This window comes from Pipistrellus kuhlii, unplaced genomic scaffold, assembly GCF_014108245.1.
Source record: "Pipistrellus kuhlii isolate mPipKuh1 unplaced genomic scaffold, mPipKuh1.p scaffold_m20_p_8, whole genome shotgun sequence".
Taxonomy (NCBI): domain Eukaryota; kingdom Metazoa; phylum Chordata; class Mammalia; order Chiroptera; family Vespertilionidae; genus Pipistrellus; species Pipistrellus kuhlii.
Window position 1 is genome coordinate 18,394,433 of NW_023425584.1, and position 13,348 is coordinate 18,407,780.

The following is a 13,348-nucleotide window of genomic DNA, read 5'->3' on the forward strand; positions in this document are numbered from 1 at the left end:
CCCTCCCTGGGGCCTCCTTCAGGCAAGTACCTGCTATCTGCCAAGTCCCGTGCATGGCAGGCAATCCCCTGCCCTGTATCCTAATAAAAGCTAATCCTTAAAAAGCACCTACGCACCAGGCACAGTGTGCCCCAAGTGCCTTAAATTCACTCATCCATCTAACCTTCACAGAAACCCTGGGAGGCAGGTGCTACCATGACATCCACTTTACAGATAGGGAAAGCCAGGCACTCAGCTACGCAGTGTGGAGATGGGATCCGATCTTAGCCGGAGCTCGGAGCTGCATGGGGACCCCGCACCCTGCGTACCTTGAAGAAGCCGATGATGCCCACGCCGTAGGCCACGCAGTACTTGTCCAGCAGCTCCCGGTTCCAGGCGTCCAGGTTCACGTACTTGAGGATGTTCTCGTAGATGATGAGGGCGAAGCGGCCGCGGCCCTTGTCGGTGAGTGTGGGCATGTCCCCCTTGCCCGGGGCGATCTCTGTGCGGTACTTAAAGCGGCTCGACTCCAGGATGGCCACCACCTCCTGGCCCAGCTGGGAGTAGAGGCTCTCCACAAACACCAGCACCAGCGGGTCCGTGCGGGAGGGGGCGGCCGCCTGCACGGGCTTGAGCGGCAGCAGGCGGCTGGGGGCGACGGGTGGCGGGTCCCCACCGTCAGGCTCGGGGGCGTCTGCCGAGGGCTCCAGGCCCCGCTTCCAGCCATATAGGTAGTAGGCGGAGACAAACACGCTGAACACGCAGAAGACAAACAGCAGGAAGAAGATGGCCTGTGGGGACACGTGCCGACACAGCCTGCGGAGGCGCGCCAGGGCGGGCATCCTGGTCCCTGAGACCTCGGCCACCGGAGGCCCGGCCTGCCCTGGCCACCCCAGGCCCCACGCAGAAGGAGACACCGGAGTTGTCCACGGGCCAACGAATTCACAGACAGTTAGCAAGCGAGGCCCGCAGCGGGCAGCAGGAGGGGAGGATCCGGGCCGCCGGCCCTTCCTCCCAGCCAGGGGCACAGTCCGCAGGCTGGTTGTGCTCCTTCCTTCCTCCTCGCCCCTTTATGTCACCATGGCAAACCCCCACGTGGTCCTGTGCACAGCAGAAGTACCCCAGGGCGTCAGGGCCTCCTGGGGGGGCCGGGCAGCAGGCAGGAAGACACTGGGCAGGCCCGGGGATGCCACATGCTGCTGGCTTGGCAGGGCCCTGGGGCCGAGGCTGTGGAGAGAAGTCAGAAAGGGGAGAGTCAGAGTGTGGGCTTTGTGGGTCCGCTGACGGTGGATGCACCGGACCTGACCTAGGCAGGCCCAAGGTCAAGTGCTGCTACCTAACCTGGCTGAATGGTCTGCCAGAGCATCTCTCGGAGCGTCCATTTTCCCATGTGTGAAACGGGGGCCGGTGGTACCCAGCTCCCAAGACAGGCTGGGGGATTAAGTCCAACAAGGTGTATACATGACTGACAGCAACACCCACTTCTGGGGTCTACAATGGCAGCTGCTATTGGTTATAGTCATCAGAGTCAGAGACCAGACCAAGAAAGCTCCAGAAGTGGGAAGAAGGAAGACAATAGACACTTCCCAGACCTGGGAGCTAGAGGTGTAATTCTAAATCACACTCAAACACCATGTTCTCTCTCTCTCTCTCTCTCTCTCTCTCTCTCTCTCTCTCTCTCTCTCAATTACCTACAATGCTCCCCCTTTCCCCCATTTATCTCTGAATGGGCCCAGCAGCCCCATCTGACAGATGAAAAGACTGAGGCTCAGGCAGAGCAGCCAAGCCAGGGCTGTGAGGCATCGGCGCTGAGCTGTGCTGGAAGGGCCCTTCTAGCACCAGTACCTCGAGGACCTGTGAATCACCCCTGGGCCGCAGGGCTGGGCTGAGGGAGGACTGAGTCCATCAGCCCAGGAGCGAGGCGCCAACAATACCTCAGAAACGGCAGCCGTCACTATTAGCCCCAATGCAACCGGCATCTTTCCCCCTCGGGGCTCATGCCACACAGGTACACACACCAGGACCCCGAGCGTGCTGAGGGAAGGCGGGCAGGGCCCCAGGCAGCCAGAACTTGGGTTCCAGTCTCCCCCTCAGCCAACCCCGGACAAGCATGCTGCTTGTACGGGTTTCTCTGGAGAGTAGATGAGACCACCCATCCATCCTAAGGCCCCAGTTCCATCACCCCAAATAGCACTCCCACACACACAGCCCTCCACGCGCCCTTCAACCTGAGTGGAAGCAGCTGCTGAAGGCTAGCAGGAGAGCTCCCCAGGGCGATGGGGGGTCGGGACAGGGACAGAGGTGCAAGGCCTTGGGCTGGTGCAGCTGGGGAGGGAATGTAAGCCTCAGACACAGACTTAGGGGTGAATATCTTCAAAGTCCCCCTCCCCCCAGCTCCAAGGCAATCCAGGGTGTTCCACATGGTACGGCATGGCATGCCAGAGAACTTCTAGGAACTCATACTAGGAACTTATCCTTAATGGCAAAGCGTATAAAGATTTCCACGCAAAAACACACCCCAGTGCTATTAGCAACAGCAAAAGATGCCGTTTGCAAAAGCAAATGCCCAACTACGCGGGGACTGTCTCGGGCAATCACAGCACAAGCATGTGACGGCATTCCAGGCAGCCATTTACGAGACGTTAAAGCACATAACTGACACAGCGACAGGATTACCATACAGACTGCTGAAGCGGAAAACTGTATAAAACAGGATGCATTGGCATATTTTGGGTAAAAGATTTTATGCAGAGGCCAAGAAACTGGTACTAAATCCAAAGAAATGTGAACTATGATTATCTCGGAGGGGTTTTTATTTTCTTCCTTTTGTTCGTTTCCTAAATTTCCTATAATAATCATGTTATTTTTGTGAAAATAAGAAAATAAGTGTTTTCAGAAGATATGCTCATGGACTGACAGATCTCAGGGGGAAGGGAGGAGAGGGAGTGGGAAGAGATTAACCGAAGCTCTTCTATGCCTATATGCATAGCCCAAGCGCAAACAACAGTGTGCTGAAGGCCTGGGGTGGGGCTGGAGCGGGGTGGAGGAGGGCAAAGGGGAGAAACAGGGGGACAGCTGTAATACTGTCAACAACAACAACAATAAAGGTGTGCTCAGAAGCAAGGGGAGGACGGTCTCAGTCACGAAGTGTGCTCCCAGTTCTGTCAGAATGTGCTGTGTGACCCGAGCACAGCCGCCCCTCCCTCTCTGGGGTTCCTGTCCCTTAGAGAGGGGTTTGGGCGGGAGGATTTCTGGGGACTCTTCCACCGCTGATAGTCTGCAATTCAGTCCCTACTATGTGCCAGCACCACGGGGAGCCCGAGGCCACCACGGAAACAGGCACCTGTAAGGCAGGGGGGAGGGAGGGTGTGTGAGGCCTGGAGGCCGCCGGAGGGCCGAGGAAGGCTTCCGGGAAGGAGTGGCACCTGAGCTGACCAGCAGGACAGTAAGGGCTGAGCAGGGGTAGGGAGAGGGAGGGGCACATACCACACGCAGCTGGAGCTGAGATAGTGTGTGGGCTTTCCAGGGCCTCAGAAGTCCCAGCTGACAGCAGGCAAAAGGGACAAGTTTCCTGGTGGAGTCAGGAGGGCCCAGCGACTGGTCCTGTGTATGCCTGGGGTGCACCTGTGTCCTCCTCCCACTGATAAGGGACCTGCCCAGCGATCCCAGCGAGCCCCACCCCTTGGCCTGGGGCCAGGACAGACGAGTGGGGGAGGGAGAGCTGCTCCGAGGGCGCCCTGCTTGCCTCCCGCCCTTGCAGGCCCGGGCGCTGGGGGCACTGACCCTCGATCTGCTGCATCAGCAGCGTGTGTGGTAATGATGCAATCAGCAGCCTCTCAGACATCTGGGGACACAGACCCTTGTGGGAATCAGATAACATTTTTCCATCAAAAAACATGCACATGACCTGGACAATGCTGTAATGATTTCAAGAAGTCCAGACCCTGTGACCCCAAACCCATCCGTGGACCTAAAGCCCTAGGCTAATAGAGCCAGGCGCCTCCGTTCAAACCCAAGCCCGCCGCCCAGCACTTGTGGAATCCGGGCAAGTGAACTTTTCTGTGCCCCGTTTCCTGATCTGTAAGACTTCCCAGGGTACGACATACTTCCCAGGGTACGTCAATTTTCCCATTGTGAAAATTCAGTGAGTTGATCCACATAAAGTGCTCAGAGCCATGCCTGACGCATAGCACCGAGGGTCAGCCGCTATGATCGTGCCTGTTGTTTATTGCATCACGTGGACGATAACTGAGCCATGAGCACTGCAAAGCTCTGCGTGCTCCCTCTGAATCCTATTTGCAGAGGCTGTGGCCTTTCCCAGGAACTATTGTAGATGGTTGGGCAGGGAGGGGCCAGAAGGTCAGAGGCCAGGAGGTTAGGGAGAAGGCCATGGTAAAACCCAGCCCAGCCCAGGCTAGAGAGAAGGTAAAGGAAGCAAGACTATGGGCCCATCAGCCAGTCCCCGGAGAGGTCCAAGTACCTGAGGTGGGGGTGGGAGGAGCCAGGAGCTTTGTGAATAAGCACTAGTCTCCAGCACTGCCCCCCGCCCCCGCACCCCTTCCCAGGTCTGGCCCCAGTCATTTGTGGCCTCCATTAGCCTTCGTGCCAGAACTCCGGACTCCAGGGATGGGTAGCTGGAAGGTTTCTAAAGCCTCAAAGACAGCTGGGGACTGAGGCCTCAACCACCCCTACTGTCCAGGGCCCGGACTCTGCCTGGCCCTGCTGACATCACCAGCCACACTGCAGCCTCGCCCAGCCAGTCCCCAATCTTGGTCAAGCAGTTAGGCCTTTCTAATGACGTTCCCATTGCCTGGAACGCCTCCCCTACCCCCGGGACACTTATTCATCCTCCAAGACCCCAGTTCCAATGTCGTCACCTCTCTGAAGTCATCCCCACGCGCATGGCCCCTCCTGCCCCCGGGGGGTCCCATTCCTCAGGCTTCCCACCCATCGCCACGCCACACAGCCGAGGCTGAAAACCAGGACCTCAGGCCAGAACAGGATGCAGATGTGTGCCCTTTGACCTGTACAATATTTTTCTTTCATTTGAGATTAGTTATCAACATTTTAAAATCAGGAGATTTCACACAACTTCTAGGTTGCCTTTAAAAGGAGCACGTTCTGGTGACACCAGGTGCACACATCCCTCCTGGCCACCGTCAGCGGAGGCACAGCACCTGCCTCGGGTAGGCTGGCCAGGTGTTCCCCGTCAACACAGTGCCACATGCACCCTCCTCCCCTCATCTGGCTTTCTGCCCCGTCCCTGAGTGCACCCGAGTGTGTGGTCCATACAGAGGAGACTCGGGACGTCTGCACTAACAGCTCTGCACTCTGTAGCTGCAGGTCCCGGGGCTGGACCAGGCCTTCCTGACCTTGGTGCGGGCAGGCCCTGCCTGGCAGCTGGCACACAGAGGGCCTCCCCAAATACCATTTCCTTTCTTTCCCTTCCCCATATGCCTGGGTGCCCTGTTGGGCAGGAATAAGTCCGATTTATCCTGGAAGCTTAATATTTTCCCAGGCATAGGTGCTTACTGAATACTCAGGATATGAATAAATGAGCAGCTGTTATTATCCCCAATTCACAGATAAGGAGGCTGAGACTTCAAGGTCAAGTGATTTGCCACAGTCACATAGGAAACTGCTAAGTCTTGACTCAAAATCTTGTCATTCCTCCATGACACTCAGAGGTTTCTATAATAATTTTAAAAAAAACAACCATTATAATTATCACCATTGTTATTTTTACTGCTTCCATGTATTGAGCATTTACCATGAGCCAGGCCCTGTGCTTAAGCCCTTTTATTGACATTGTTCACATTTACAATTGAGAAAAATGAGGCTCAGAGAGATTAAGTCACTTGCCCAGAATTGCACAGCTAATCAATGGCAGAGCTGAAATTTGAATCCAAGACCCCCCCGCCCCATGAGAGGGGGTCCAGAGTCTACAGGGAAACCTTGGCTGGGATGGGAGGACAGTGAGGGGGCCGCAGGCACAGAGGCCTCTAGCCCTCAGCCAGGCTCCCACTGTGCTCTCCCAGCCCTAGGTCCAGCTTTCCTTGCCAAGGTGCTGGGGATAATGAATGAGATGCTCTGGTTGTCATGGAGATACCATGGCAACGCCGCACTTTCGGGAAATACCACGGTAACTGTGGCCATTGCTTGGGAGTTGAAAGTCACTCCCTGCCCTACTCTCTATTCTGAAATGCTCTGGTTCCCCATAATCCTCTCGGGGGCCCAGAGAGAAAGGGGGGCAGTTATATGGACCTTCCCAGAGACCAAGCTGTCCAGAGATCAGGTCTGGGGAGGGGTCCCGCTCCGCCCTGGATGGACAGGTAGGCTCAGCAAGTGCAACCAAGAGCTCCCTGAGACTGAGCTTCTTGTGCCTTTCATGGTGACGTGCACCTATACATAACTGCATACACTTGGCGCCTACTATGTGCAGTGGCCTCCTGTGAAGTCTGTATGCCTCATGCTCTTTTACCCCAACAACCTGAGGGGCAGCAGTGGCTGTTGGTTTGGCAGTTAAGGGCTCAGCGTGGAGCCAGCCCGCCAGGGCTTGAATCTGGCCTCCATTATTTTACTAACCTTGTGACCTTTGAGCAAATCACTCAACCTCTTTGAGCCTCAGTTTCCCCAAGTGTAAAATAGGGTTTATACTACTTATCTATGCGCTGCCAAGACTAAGAGAGATGACAGCTGAGTGCCTGGCACACAGTGATATAGGTTAAGAAACTATCCATTTAGCAGACGTGGAAGCTGAGGTTCAGGAAGGAACTGGCCCGAGGCCCCAAGTCAGATTAATAGTGGATCCAGAAAGCGAGGAAGGGAGGCCGGTCTGGGAGCCCACTGGGAGTCAGGACAAGCAGGTGACCGCTCCCTGGTACCTCCTCTGTACCTACTGAGCACCACTAGGGGCACGCGTGGCCCTGGGCACTGGAGGTGCAGCCTGTGGGCTGAGGCTATGTCTCTGCTGTGATGCTGCTGCGGGATGAATGAAGGCCCTCCCAGCCCCCCGTGCTCACCCAGCCCAGATCTGATTTCCTGCCTGGGTTACACCTGACAAATGTTCCCGGCATCTCCCACACTCACATGCACACGAAAGCACAGGAAAATTCCTATGATGTTTACATGTTCACCTGGTGCCAACACAGGCATCTGGGCCACAGGCACGAGAATAGGGTGGGGGAGTTGAGAGGAGGTGCAGGAGGACACCTATAAAGAGGCTCAAAGGTATGTGAACGGCTGGCAGCGTGGCTCAGTGGTTGAGCTTTGACCTATGAACCAGGAGGTCGTGGTTCGATTCCAGTCATGGCACATGCCTGTGTTGTGGATTCCATCCCCAGTGTGGGGCAAATAGGAGGCAGCTGATCACCGATTCTCTCTCATCAGTGATGTTTCTATTTCTCTCTCCCTCTCCCTTCCTCTCTGAAATAAATAAAAGTATATATATTTTTAAAAGTATGTGAATGGCCACTGGGCTTGGGAGCGAAGTGATGGTTGCAGTCCAGGTTTTGATAGTCCCACAAGCAATCCCAGGAAACACTTCCCACAGCTGACCCAGCCCCTCCCCCTCCCAGCACAGTCACCTCACCACCCACTGCCCACACCCCCCCCACAGCCACCAAACTCCACCAGCCACCCTGCCCTGACCTACCCCATCCACCATGCACAGCACAGCCGAGAAAATACTCCACATTTGCTTCCCAGCTGTGCAGGAGTATCTCAACTCAACCGAATCCCTGGGAGGCCCAGACCAGAAGCAAATCCCTCCTCTGCTGGAATTTGATGCACACCCCATCCCCCACAGCCCTGCGGTGCTGCCTGGCTCCGGGCCCAGCTGCTGCCCATCAGCCACCCTGGAGTCCAAGGCCACACCAAGGGACTATTGCAGTCTAGCTCAGTCTCAAGGCCAAAGACTGTGCAGTGCACCCTGCAGTGAGCACATGGGGACAATGAGGCCCAGAGAGAGAAGGACCCCTGAGGATGCACCTGCTAGGCCTGACCCCACTCCCACCCCCCGCCACCTTGGTTCATTTTCTCGTCCAAGAAAACCCTGCCCATCCCCCTCTCGGGCCAGCCTTAGCAGGAGGTGGGACTCTGCCAGCTGTGGCTTTCAAGTCCTCAAGGAGCTCCCCTGCTCTGCATGCCACCATGCAGCACCAGATTCACTGCCAGTTGTCAGCTGCTCTTACAACTAGAACACTGGTCCGCAACTTCACAAGAAGCAGTGCTCAAGGCAGAAGTGGCTTCCCGCCCATGGTCGGCACCCATGAGCTATGGGCCCTTGCCTGCTGCCTTCCCCTTTTGAATCTGCTATGAGGCGTCTCCGAGCTGAATGCATTAATAATACAAATTCCATTTATTAGACAGGATATGTCTGTCTGAGTGCTATTATTTAACCCTTACGACAGCACCATCACCTCCTTTCCACTCATCTCACAGACGAGGACACTGAGGTTACCCCAGCACACAGAGCTAATGAGCAGTGATGGGGAATCTCAGCACAGAGCCTCCGAGCCCATCATCCTTCAAACCCCGGTCCTCCGTTCACCCAGCACAACCCACTCTCTGGGCCCTTTGAATGGTGCTTTTTCTGTTTTTGTTTTTATCCATTTTATGTGTGTTTTAACTTAAAAGCAGACTCTAATGAGCCTTCTTGGAAGCAGACCCATAAATCATCCATCAATGTACAAGCAAAGCATAAAACCCTGGTTCACTCGCAGGTTCTCAACCCGGTTGTTGTAGGCTCCCCGTTAGGGACTGCCCAGCAGAAACTTCAGGAACTCAGGCCTGCTTGTGGAGAATTTGTCTTTCTTCCAACAGGGCCTGAGCTGAGAGTTTACCTTTGTACCAGCTCTGAGGAAAGAGCTTACCGAGCAAACAAACAAGTCAACAAACAAGTCAGATTGGGCGGACGGGGGGTGGAGGGGAGGGGGAAAGAGGCTGGGGAAGGGAGGATTGGGGAACAAGAAGGAAAATGAGGACCAGCTGCCCCCCTGTCCCAAGGCTAGGCTCCAGTCCCCCTGAAGCTCCCAGCACAGACCCAGATGGGCAGGCCCACCCCAGGGCATGATCCTCATGAGCCCATTCAGCTACCCAGAATTGGGCTCCCTCCTCCCAACCCCCAAATCCACTGGCAACAGTCAAATCCATCCCTATTTTTCTTAGGCTCAGATCACAGGCACTCAAAAAGACTAGAGTGATATTTCTTTGCAAATACCATAACCTCCCTGGCTGACAGCAGCCGGCAGTGACTGAGCTCCTGGTAACTCACCAGCCCCACACCCGTCTGTGCTGAGAGCTTTCCCTGAATTATCACACCCAATCCTCACATCCTGGGAGGTGGTACCACTGCCATGTGCACTTCACAGATGAGAAAACGTAGGCTCAGAGAGGGTAAGCAACTGACTGAAGGTCACACAGCCAGGTCTTCAGCCCAAAGCATATCCAGAGAGAGGCTTTCTGCGGGTGGCTAGCCCCAGCTGCCTAAATGTAGGCTAACAAAGAGAATCTGCAATGGGAAAGCCGTTACTGGCAGAGGAGCCAGCACAGGTCCCCAGAGAGGCAGGACCTCAGTCAGGGGGTCCCTACCTTCTCCTACATCAGGGGCTCCTGTCATCCCAGGCAGGAACCCCACATGAGAAAGGGGGACTGCCTCCATGCCCTCAGGAAGAGGCCTCCTGCTAAGGAAGAGGAAAGAGAGGCAGGAGCGAAGCTCAGAAGCAGATCTCAGCTAACCACCGACAGGAAGGACAATGGTGACCGACAACCTCACGGTCTGCTGTGTGCAAGGCACTGTAGCAAACGCGGCCGGATGTGCCCTCATTTACTCGTCACGGATTCCCAGGGAAGTAGAAACAAGTTTATCATGCCCTGTTCTCCCCTGGCTGCCACCCCCGCAGAGGAGCAGGGAAAGGCCAGTCCAGGCCAGCCCTGCCCTCCCACATCGCCAGATGCCCCATGAGGAATTCCGAGGAGCAGGCCTATCTGGGGACCTCCATCTCATGGATGCAGAAGCCAAAACCCATGGGGGCCTGAGGTCCACATCAGATCCCAGCGCCTCTGTGCCCCCGGGCTTGGCCTTCCCTTTCTCTTGCTTTTGTTTCTTCAACTGGGCAATGAGGGGAGTGAACAGATCGGAAGCTGATGACCTCTTGGGGACAGAAGCCTTCGAGAATATACTGAGGGCTGCTACTGGACTCTCACCCACATTCTACACAAACTCAGGGTGGCTCTGGTTGGCCCCCACGTTAAGAACACAGAAACCCTCTCGGGGCCCTGCGGGCTTTGAGGAGCCATGGCTCTCAAGGTCTAGACAGGACTGAAGCCACAAACGTGACACATGAGCAGCCTGGAACCTCACCATTCCGGCTCCCCATGGCCCTGCGCTAAATCTCTAACGCTCAGACCTGTCGGCTTCAGGTGGATTTGTGGGCTTGCCAAGCTGTCAGAAGTCGCAAGAGAAACTGATCCTTCGCTTCCTTCCCACACCTCCTTCCCCTCCATGAGGAAGCTGCCGGCCAGTCCTGCAGCCACCCCAGGGGCTGGGACACTGAAGGAACCTGCTGGCTCCGGAGCCAGCCAGCCCCCTCCTCTGCACCCAGGGCCCCTCTTGTGTGCGTATGAACACACACATGCTGCGCACACACACACATCCAGACAGACCAGGGAGGGCGCTAGGGGCCATGGTCAGAGGTACAGGAAGCCCAGGGAGAAAAAGACAAGACCCACCGGAGCCCCAGCCGCAGCCGTTACTGCACCGTGTCCTCTCACTGGCTCCGCACTCCTCACTTAGCACGCTGGCCGCACCTAATCCCAGAGCCAGGACAAATAGCATTACAGTCAGCCAGTCCCCTCCCCGAGAGGGAGGGGGTGGCCCCAGGGCACCCTGAGCCACCAACCAAGTTCCCGGAAGCCTTCAGCACCCCACCCCCACCATGTCTCTTGTCAGAGGCCACCAGCCCCTACCTAATGGACCTCAGCCCAATTCAGTCCCCCAAAAGCCAGGAACCCCTGCCTGTAGGTGCAGTCCACGGAAGAAGAGAAAGCATGTCTCTGACCCTAATGCTTCTGGTCCCACTCAGGAAAGGTGACAGCCAGCAGCGGAGGAGCCCCCGCTGGCAGCAAGTGTAACTGCTTGCAGTTCTGCCTGACCTCCTATGTGATCTTAAGCAAGGCCCTCCCCTGCTCCAGGCCTCAGTTTCCCCACCTGTCCTGAGAAGAGGAAGAAGAAAGACTGATATCCTCAGGTGAGGTCAGCTGGTGGTCGAAGCGGCTGTGGGTTGGCTTTGGCCCTTCCTGCACCCCAGCTGCCCTCCCATCGCCGCCCTGCTGGGGAGGAAGACGGTGACTGCCAGAGTGTCAGGTGCTGGAGTGAGAAGGGCCTCCCGGAGCCCAGAAGGAAGCGACCTGGCCACACAGGCAGCTGGAACGGCGCCAGGCTGGCCTGGGCTCACTTCCCAGCAGCAAACATGGAAGAGCGTCCACCCGCCAGGGTTTCTGCCTTTTTAGCGGCACCAAGGAAAGCACAAGGCAACCTGCTAATGACATAATTTGAGGCCTCAAGAGCAGAAATGGAGAAAAAAGATGGTGTGCTTGCATGCATGGGGCTTGGGGATGCAGACCGTCCAAGGCCCCTCCTGTCACCACAGGAGGTGGGGGTGGGGGGTGGGAGGAGGAAGGGGCTATGAGACTGCCAGCCCCAAACCTGCAGGGAAGAGCAGTCTCAGCCACCTCTTAACAAGTCACCTTGTGGTGGTGGTGATGGGCAGCCTGGCCCAGGGGGCTACATCGCGACCAGGCTGCCTACCAGACAGAACTGAAAGGCTCAGGCCCTGTGGCCAGAGGGGAGGGCAGCCAGGTTCTCGGGGGCTCCAAGGAGGGAGAGAAAGCTTTGAGGCACTTGAGCTGCAGAAGCCCCTAATCTTCTGGAGGCCTGACCGGCATAACACGGGGCCTGCTGAGACCCAGGCCCACATGAAAGTGGCCTCGTCCCTCCAGACTTGCTGGGGCTTGTCGCCGCGACAAGAGCCCCCGCCAACATACCTCGGCGGCGAGGGGCTCAATCTGCTCACAGAGGCGCAGCTGGCAGGGAAGGGAGCGGGAGGGGGACCGCAGGCCTCGCTTTCTCTGGAGCGTAGGCAGCTAGAGAGCAGAGACACAGCAAACCGTGCCGTGACCTATACATCACAGGCTCCTCTTCCCAGGACCCGGTGTGTGTGTGTGTGTGTGTGTGTGTGTGTGTGTGTGTGTCTCAGTGAGACTCGAGAAGGTGCCTCACAGTGTCCCTACACTCCCAAGGCTCAGGCGGCCAGAGTTCTGGTCCTAGACCTCTGGGTGAGCCCAGTGAGGCGGCAGGCGCTCATTCAGGAGGCACCCCGTCAGGAGCTGGTGTGCCCCGGCAATCCTGGGAGGGCCACCTCCCTGCGCCTGAGTCAACACGCCTTCAAGTTGGCTCTAGGGGACTCGCGTGCCTCACCTAGTCCCAGCCTTGCCTGTGACCTCAGTGACCTCAGGCAGGCCCCGGCTCCTTTCTGGCCTTCTTTGCTCACCTGTAAAGTGGAATAACGCCAAGTGACTCCAAGGCCCTCCTAACTCTAAGCTGGGTGGTTCTGTAGGGATCATAACTGACCTCACAGCTCACCCCAAAATAGCACAATGCCCCCCACTCCCCACTGTCCATATATCCGCAAGTCACCGCGCTCCAGGCGGACGCTTTATACGACGTCAGCTATGGAACTGGATGCGGGGCCTTTGCTAACTGCTTGGCTCCGCTTCTGCGGGGCCTCATGTTTCAAATGTGGAAACTGAGGCTCATGGCACATAAGCAAGCTTGAGCTCCCAGCTGCGACGTGCTTAGCCGAGATTCAAACTGGTGTCTGGCTTCCATACCTGCATTCCATGACATCAACCACAGAGCACCCAAAACCACTGGGCCTGGAAGAGGCCATCGGGTCTTTGTACCTCCCACAGCGAGGGCGCAGTGCGGAGACTAATGTGGAAGGCAGGCGGAGGAGGCCGGGCGCAGGCGGGGGCGGGAAGCCCGCGTGGGCGCTGGGCATTTGCAGGCTGACCAGCTTCCAGCCCGCCGCTGTGGCTACAATATCCTCCTCACCACCAGCACACCACAGCCGCTGCTGTGCCATTTTTAAATCATTAACATGGACGCCAAGCTTTTCCACCGACACTGCTTTGGCATCACATGACAACCTTATAGGAACAGAGCAGGGATTTCTTCTCCTTTTCAAATGAGGAAGCTGTTGTTCCCAGCAGAGGAGTGACTTCCCAAAAAGCACGCACCGAGGCTGTGCTTGAGAGTGGATTTGGAGTCTGTATCTCCCGCCTCCCCATCCAGGGCTGGGTCTCCCCT

The 13,348-nt window shown here is 56.7% G+C and overlaps 1 protein-coding gene across 6 annotated transcripts in view; it reads right to left on the reverse strand.

The window, feature by feature from the left end:
* The window catches only part of NDST1 (N-deacetylase and N-sulfotransferase 1), a 52,074-nt gene that overhangs the window by 23,628 nt on the left and 15,098 nt on the right, over positions 1-13,348 (reverse strand). For 3 of the 6 annotated variants that reach the window (XM_045576814.1, XM_045576815.1, XM_036423394.2), the window contains one exon: positions 309-1,206. In XM_045576814.1, the coding sequence (XP_045432770.1) occupies positions 309-821 (513 nt within the window). In that variant the 5' untranslated portion in view covers positions 822-1,206. Of the gene's footprint in view, positions 1-308; positions 1,207-3,465; positions 3,603-10,710; positions 10,838-11,188; positions 11,317-13,348 lie in introns of those variants that run through there. The other 3 variants (XM_045576816.1, XM_036423395.2, XM_036423393.2) reach the window with 3 other exon arrangements.